Genomic DNA, 8,386 nt, shown 5'->3' with positions numbered 1-8,386 from the left:
AATACCTGCCCGGAATGCCCGAGAACGGACTCTGTCAAAGACCCCCATGCACGCGCCAGACTTGGCCAAAATAGCCCTCAGAATCCAAATTTTCGTCCCCACTAGAATTACCTCGTGACTTTCTAGAGGTCCGTGCGCGAGCCAGCAGGGTATATTAGAGTACGCTCTCGCTCGCGCGACTTGGCGAGCGAGCGCGACTTAGCGTTGGAGCGCGGCGTGCAAGGGGGGGTATGATTTGACATGTGAAAGTTTTTATTATGTGTGACGTGAGGGCGTGCGGCGCCGCAGCCGATCGCGCGCCGTACCGCGACCGATGAATAACGCACAGAGACCTCGCGAGAGACGACATTTCGACAGGCCTCGCCTGCAAACAGACCTCGTCTTCCCGCGCATATCGATGGATGGAAGAAGATTATCGACGCCGTGCATGCGCGAGGCAGCAAGATCTACGCACAAGTAAGCGTTATCGCCGCCGAACAATACATCTTACTGACCGCGTCCATAAAGCTTTGGCATCTTGGCCGTGTCAGCCATCCCGACGCTCCGCAACAGATTGCTGCTGGCGTTCCGGTTTACGGACCCTCGCCGATTGCTGCTCGGGGCGGAAAGTTTAGATTCCTCCCGGGCTCACCCGGTTATGTGACAGTAAGCTTCAATGACTCCAGTTACTTGTCTCACATATGGCAGCCAACGGAGCTCCCCGACCCCAAGACGATCATTGCGCTCTTCAAGCAGGCAGGTGTCAACGCCAAAGCAGCGGGCTTCGACGGTGTCGAACGTTCGTGACAACTTCGTGTCTTTGGCCTCAGATGTTGACTCCTCCTCAGTCCACGCTGCCAATGGTTACCTCCCCAACCAATTCCTTGACTCGACTTCAAACAAGCGCACCGACTCATACGGCGGCTCCGCTGCCAATCGCTCACGGTTCATCCTAGAGGCACTCGCCGCGCTGCAAGAGGTCTACCCGCAGGACGTCTCCATCAAACTCAGCCCCACGGGCGGGTACAACGACATGGGCATGCCGCTCGACGAAACGCTCGACACATTCGGATACCTCCTCACGCAAATCGACCAGCTCCCCAACCCCCTCTCTTCCGTCGTCCTTGCGCGCTACAATCCTTTCCTGGACGTCGAGCTCGACGGCAAGCTCCGCGCAACGCAGTTCGACGTTGTCGAGGCGCTCAAGGGCTACGTCACACGTTCTCTGCTGTTCGTCAACTCTGCGCTCCAGGTCGCGGATGCGGAGGCGTATGTCGGGGACGGCACGGGCGTCGTCAAGGGCGTATTCTTCGGACTGCATTGGCTGACGCACCCCGACCTTACGCGGCGCATCGAGCAGGGCAAGCCACTGGACAATACACCTGATTTCGCGCATCTCTATGGCGCGGAAGGCGTCGACCCTGCTATTGGGTATACGGATTACAAAGTGGCAGTTTAAATGGGAAAGGCAGGATTCTAGGGTTAGACTTGTAAATGACTCTATCCAACTGGTAGATTACAATTATTGGTCCATCCAGCCCTTGAACAGTGAATGTCAAAGGAGATGTGGAATTAAAGGGTCTCTATGATTCTTAGGCTACAGTAAGTACTAGAATTTCTTTCTACTTGATGTACCACCCTGAAATGACTGGCAACATGAATAGTACTGACACAGCACCGTTGAGTGATACATTAGTACACAATGAAGCTGATTGTTTTAATACAAGGGTGGATCGCTAGGGTGGGGTGGTGATGCAACTGATGGAGGGGTGGTGTGATCACTGGAATTGGAATCGGACTGGAATTGGTGCTAATGTGCGGTGGCCAAGAGCATGTGTGAAAATGGGAAATAAACCCAAAACACTACACACAACTGGCACATAGCGGGTGAGGTCAGGGCTCCAGACACAGTATATGCCTGCTGCAACCAAGACAAACATAGAAAAATAGCTAAATCCAAGATCACATAGGTAATGATCAAAGACCTGATCAAAGTGTGACATGATGTCACCAACATCATCAAACACAAACAACAACACACCAAACATCCACCAACAACACCAATCTAGAAAAACATAAAACATACCTTTAATCTTCTGTCTAAATCTCTTGAGTCCAAAGATACTCCAAAACCATAGTTTTCTTGAGGTTCTCCCTGTTTCCCTTGTTATGTTTGAGAGCAGCATGAGCATCAACAGCACAGTCTCCAAAGACCAGCATTGTTCCAAGTTGGGTTGCAACATCCAAAGAGTGCAATGTTCCAAAAGGCAGGACGCATCAGCGCTGGATCAATCCATCAAAAGTGGGTCAAAACTGCGATGGGATTCTTCCTGTTACCTACTACAATGGCTGCCTTATATACGTGTACAGAGTGGCTATGCTATGAGTCAATCGAGTCATATGGTGTCATAGGGCAATGTCAAGGCTATGCACTGCAGGAGTTCGGGAATAAACGGCCCCCATTTCGATCAATTATATGGCTAAAATCAATGTACCAAAAAAAGATTTTTTTTATACCTCTATTTGCGCCAAAAAAGGTTCACTTATATGATCCAGGGCGCTGTCACATGCCGGAATTTCCTTTTTGGATGCTGTGCATCCGCGTGACATTGCTAAAATGTTCGCAACTCCTACACTATGTTCAATAGATTCATCCTAAAATGATCACTGTTGAAACTTGTTCCTATTAGAATAACATTTTTCTTATGAAATCATCATATATAATAGGGACGGTCACGGTTAGCAGGTAGGTTGGTCGGTTGGTTGGTTCGGCGGGTGCGGCAGCCTGGATCCCATCAAGGAGACGCGACGAGTCACTAGTTTAGTCACACTCTCTCTACATCTTGTACCTTCTTGTGCATGGGCAATAACACCTGGTCCGTTGATGAGACGAACGCGCTCATCGCAGTGATGGCAAAGCCTGAGAACTTCAAGGTTCTCTTTGGGAAGGAGCCGGGCGAGGTATGTCCTATGGTAACTGCAAGAATACGCGTCAATACTGACTGGCACTGGTGCAGAACACTTCGGGCGACTCTAAAAACACTGTCCACAAGCGAATGGCCGAAGAGCTGGGCCTGTCGGGTAGAGAGGGTGCTGGCCGCGTGAAGAGGAAAATTGATGCGTATGTGCTGTTTCCTGGTGCCTTTCTATCGCTGAAACAACCTACTGGAAGCCTTACCACCCAGTTCAAAACGAAAATGCAGCGTCTCAAGAAGACTGGGGAAGGCCTCACTGAAGGTGACGCCGAATGGCATTATATTGAAGCAGACGGGCCTCACCACGACACCCCCGATGATGCACAAAACATCTGGGACGCAATTACCAAGGAGTTTCCCTTCTTTCCGGCACTCTATCGGCTCTGGTCCACACGCCCAAACCTTGTCCCCATTTGTGCCACAACAGCACTTACACCCGCTGGCCGTCACAAAACGACACTCATTCAGATTGATTCTACGCAAAAAACGAAGACTATGGCTGCTCAACTCCCTGTATCCCCTCCTACCATTCAGTGGCCACAATCGACTGAGTCACAGTTGCAACCATCATGGTCTCAAGACCCTGCTCTTCGTGGTTGGGATCCATCACAGCCTCTTCCTTACTCGTTGGAAGACTTCGAATCGCCTTCTAGTGATTCGCTTGACTATCCTCCCCCACTTGATTTTGGCGGCAATTCACAGGATGATTCACTGCTTCCACCTCACATGAAGCTTGGGTCAACTGCCTCCCCTTCTATTCGCACACCGGAGCAGATGCTGACTGAAGTTACGAATAAGGCGCTCGGCTCACAAGTGGTTCCAACAACTCCGACACCTTCTTCTTTGACGTCAACTGCTTCTCGTACTGGCCCTCGTCCAAGTACTCTCATTCGACCCCAGAGCTCATTCCAGGCTGTTCCGAAGAAGGGGGTTCGAGGACGAAATGATCGAGCTTACGAAGGCGACTATGACTTCATTTCAACAGCAGAACAATGAAGCGCAGGCGCATAAACGCCGAAAACTTGATATGCAGAACCGTTCACTGTTGCTCAAGGAGCGGCGGATGCTCTTAGAAGAATTTCAGGTACGACTCTTCTGATGCTCGGACCAAGTGCTAATATCTATCCAGAAAGGGATTTGGACTATTGCCGAGTATCAGGAGAAGCTTGCGGAGCTCCAAGCTGCTCCTGAAGAATAGGTTTCTGAATTTTACAAATTACTCTATACACCTTTTAATCGTCTACTTCTTGTATATTTTTTGTAACAGATGCAGTTGAATAATTAACTAGCGACCACGAATAGCATTGATTTCGGCGACTAGCCGTTGACGCTTTGCCTCACCCTCTGCCATATCATTCTGCATAGGCATATCATCACCATCATGCTCTTCCATGGTTGATAAATGTGTCACTCTCCCCAATCCCTTCCAGCTCCACCACAATATTATGCAGTATAATGGCAATAGTGACCCAACGGCAGGCCTCAACATGATGACGCTTTTTGGCAATACTTGTTCGTAGTCCCTTGAGACATTGCCAGCGACCTTTGATAGCTCCCATGCAATGCTCGGATCGAACTCGGAGAGCGGATAATGTTGCACAGAAAAGGTGATTGACAGCCAGGTCGGGCGGGCTGGGCTGCGGAACATTGGGATCATATATTCGGAGAGAGCATAGGCAGAGTCCCCAAAGCCATGCTCGTCTCCTTCGAAAAGAAGTTCCGGATGTTTTCGAGCAGTGGTATATTCAAATGCGGAGGAATCATGAGCCGATCCCGTGAATCCATGTGAGTAGTCAATAATTCGAAGATTAGATGGAACATTTCCGATCTATTTATAATATCAGCTAGCTTGATCAATGAAGATAGCAATGACATACCTGTACATTGAGCCCATAGTTACTCTTTCGGGTAAAGTATGCTTGACCGTTTAATGCCGGCTTTTCGCATAATGGCACAATCGTCCCATCGTACATTAGATACCCCTCCCGCCATGAGGAGCGGTACCCAATATGTCGGTCAATCCAACATTTTTCTTGCTCTTTCTCCTCTCTTGAAAGTGCCCGAACAAAGAGAGGATGAAGTCGCTCGATTGCATCAAAGCAACGACTAGTGAAGAGTGTTACTGAGCCATGTCCAACTCCAGCAAATCGGGCGACATCATCAACAGAACCACCATTCCCATAGCGCCCCATTCGGTAGAGTGTAACAGCAAGCTGCTTATCCACAGGGGTTTGTTCATTCTGTGAGTTGTTCTGGAAGACAGGATCGTTCTCGATCATAGTGACAATTGACGCAAATACGAATGGAGAGATGCGGACAATGTTGACAAAGTTATGGAGGTCTTCAGCACTCTGCGAGAAGGCAGTCAAGAGCTGGAACTGGCTGAACTTGATCACCTCATGGCGGGGCCGGAGGTAGCGCGTGTGCTCGCAAGCCGATTGAGCATTGATGACGTGTCCAATAAAGCTTGGAGGGTGTGCAACATGGTAGCCAGTAGGTGGCCTGAATCGGTGCTCGATGTAGTACTGCTCGTAGAATCAGAGATTGACACATCCGAGTCAGCCCCAGAATCATCAGACTCAGAATCATTGCCATCATTAGCAGAGGCATTCCGGGCAGTCAAGCAGAGAAGTCTGAGTTGGAACTGATAGAGAATGGCCCGCCGAATAGTCTCCCGATGTGTTGGAATAGGCATTGGAGTGGATGCGGAGAGAAAGAAATGTGATCAGATAACAGACAGATTCCGAATCAAACTATTTTGATCTTAGTCAACACTAGAACAAATGCCGATGCAGAGATGTAGCTACACTATCTACCTACAACAAAGGACAAGGTGGGTATAGTGCGTGACAGCACGGGAGAGATTGCTTTGATGGGATCCAGGCTGCCGCACCCGCCGAACCAACCAACCGACCAACCTACCTGCTAACCGTGACCGTCCCTAATAGATCATATATAATATTTATCAGAAGTAGGGCTAGATCAGACTAAGATTAGTACCATTAGTGAGTATATGGCCTGGGAAAATAGCTGTGATCCTCTTATGTTTGAATATTCCGTTCCTATAATATTGTATACTTCGTTATAACATAACATAATATATTCAAACATATTCATGTTCAAGTGATCAACCAAGGGCATAATAGGTACGGTCAGAGTAGTCCGAACGGCGTCGAACGGCATCCAAACGATGTCCGAATGATTTGTACAAACAAGCATGTATTCGGATACACTTTTGTTCCTCAACTTTGACCACCATCCGAATGCGTCCAAATACATATCCAAACAGACTATGGTGCCAGCGGGCAAGATATTCGGCGTGTCGCCGAGCTAACGCGTGTGACTCCTTTCTCTCGTGTCCCGCCGCCATGGGGCGGGCTGATTCCCGCCGCGGGCGAGCTGCAGAGCTCGTCAAAGCGGCCAAAGACTATATGCTCAGTCGCCAGCGGCTTCGCATGCGCCGCCACCGGCGCTTCTGGGCCTTGGGACTGTCTAGGGCATGTCTGCAAAATCTGACGCGCCTTTCACTGGGTCTGCCCCCGCCGAGCCTGCCCTTCTCCTCTCGACCTAGCCGACATATCAGACGACTCATCCTCGGATGGCAGTAGCTCCGAGTCAGAATCTGAATCCAGCAACTCAAGTGTGGACTCATTTGAGCTCCGCCACGACTCGCTCCACATTCCTCGTCGACAACGACGTGTTCCGCCCGCCTCCTCGCGTGTTCTCAGCTGGGTGCAGCACCAGATCGACGAGATGTACTCTCAACGCTACAATGTGCCCCGAAATCGCCTCGAACGGCCCCGGGAATCGACGATGGAGACATGTCTTAAGAAGTGGAAACACCGAGACAAGGTTTCTTTCCGCGGCGAGCTTCGAGTCTGGCCGACAACCTTCGATAAACTTGTCCGAAAGATTGAAGGTCATCCAATTTTCACCAACAACTCAAATAACGGCCAGACACCTGTTGAGATTCAGCTGGCTGTCGCCCTGTACCAGTTTGGGCATGATGGGAATGGCGCATCCCTCCAGGCGGTCTCTTGGTGGTCGGGACTGGGCAAGGGTACGATTCCGCGTTGCACGCGTCGTGTTATCACAGCCATACTCGGCAGCGGGATGCTTGCGAAGTATGTCCGCATGCCAACTGCAGCAGAGAAGGCAGATGCAAAGACATGGGTCGAGAAGACGTCTGGATGTCGTGAGTGGGGCAACGGATGGTGCATGGTCGATGGGACTCTAATTCCACTGGCCTCGCGTCCGAATTGGTTTGGGCCTAGCTACTTCCGACCGCAAAATGAACTATTCGATGAATCTCCAGGTTTGCGTTAGAAATCTTTTCAGTACCGCAACTTACACTAATTAACAGGTCGTGAACTTACCGAACCTCCAAATCATCGACATCGGTTATGGCTATGTTGGCAGCACACACGACGCAACCGCCTGGACCGGCACACGCGTGTACCGAGAGCTCTCGACTCTCCTTCTTGAAGGAGAGTTTATTTGGGGCGATGCAGCATACCCTCTCTCTCTCGTTGGCTCTCAGCACCGATTAAGGGTCCCGAAAAGGAAACCCCAGATAACACTACCTTCAACAACCACGTTTCCTATGTCCGCGTCAAATCCGAGCACTGTATTGGGTTTGTGAAGGGCCGACTTCAGTCCTTGAAGGGCCTCCGCTTGACGATCAACAACGAGGCTGACCACATCTATGCGACACAGTGGATTATGGCCTGTGTTGTCGTCCACAACTTTGTGCTTCTTCACGAAGCCAAACTACGTGCCAAACGACCAACAAACCCCAACTACACCTCAGCCGAAAACGATCCATTCATTCCAGCCCACATTCGTAACCGTCAGCAAGCGAACACTGAGAGCGCACATCAGTTAGAACTGGAGACCACAGCAGCAGGCAATCGGGCACGTCTTGCAGCTGGCAAGGCAAAACGCAATCAGTTAAAGAGTTACCTACTTGCTTCTTTACATACTCGTAGACAGCAGCTCGGATATAACTAGTTTTTTACCTATATGCTTTACTGTGGGCCAGGGATAGAGTAGTTAGACCATGAGGTAGGATCATAGCTTGTATCGTAAAAATTGTGCCCATTTGTTGACCCATACCCACTATCGCTGCCTGTCGATTTGAAGTCTAAGGACTGCATTGATGTCGCTGGTGATGAGTGGGTGCCGTGTTCGTGTGATGATGACGATGAGCCTGCCGCTGGCTCATCCTTGTAGAACTCGGGAAACATGCGGCGGACAGCATCGCGGCCGTACTTGTTCTCAGCCTCAAGTGCCTGCATGCGACGGGAAAAGTCATCGTTGTTCGACTTGCGTTGCTCACGAATAATACGTGCAGTCCCGATTTTCTCTTGGGCCTTGTTGCGGCTGACATCAGCCGTCGCCTCGATTGCCTGGAGCTTTAAGGCGCTGCGCTG

General features: G+C 50.2%; 3 protein-coding genes across 3 annotated transcripts; 2 read left to right on the top strand and 1 right to left on the bottom strand.

Annotated features, from left to right (window-relative positions):
• Positions 1-257: 257 nt before the first annotated feature.
• MIND_00985300 (Oxidored-FMN domain-containing protein) lies at positions 258-1,438 on the top strand (the record flags this gene model as incomplete). Its single annotated transcript, XM_037366460.1, has 5 exons — positions 258-266; positions 331-456; positions 508-645; positions 688-778; positions 828-1,438. The coding sequence occupies 5 exons, from the start codon at positions 258-260 to the stop codon at positions 1,436-1,438; spliced, it is 975 nt and encodes a 324-aa protein (XP_037217872.1).
• Positions 1,439-4,239: 2,801 nt separating this feature from the next.
• MIND_00985200 (DDE Tnp4 domain-containing protein) lies at positions 4,240-5,649 on the bottom strand (the record flags this gene model as incomplete). Its single annotated transcript, XM_037366459.1, has 3 exons — positions 4,240-4,782; positions 4,832-5,456; positions 5,504-5,649. 3 exons carry the CDS (start codon positions 5,647-5,649, stop codon positions 4,240-4,242), a joined length of 1,314 nt encoding a protein of 437 aa, XP_037217871.1.
• Positions 5,650-6,322: 673 nt separating this feature from the next.
• MIND_00985100 (DDE Tnp4 domain-containing protein) lies at positions 6,323-7,964 on the top strand (the record flags this gene model as incomplete). The annotated part of the gene is made up of 5 exons (XM_037366458.1): positions 6,323-6,485; positions 6,526-7,149; positions 7,229-7,269; positions 7,318-7,482; positions 7,518-7,964. 5 exons carry the CDS (start codon positions 6,323-6,325, stop codon positions 7,962-7,964), a joined length of 1,440 nt encoding a protein of 479 aa, XP_037217870.1.
• Between the last annotated feature and the right edge of the window lie 422 nt (positions 7,965-8,386).

This window comes from Mycena indigotica (assembly GCF_014461135.1).
Source record: "Mycena indigotica strain 171206Taipei chromosome Unknown Mind.scaff0008, whole genome shotgun sequence".
Classification (NCBI taxonomy): Eukaryota; Fungi; Basidiomycota; class Agaricomycetes; order Agaricales; family Mycenaceae; genus Mycena; species Mycena indigotica.
This window is presented reverse-complemented; position numbering and strand designations above follow the sequence as displayed.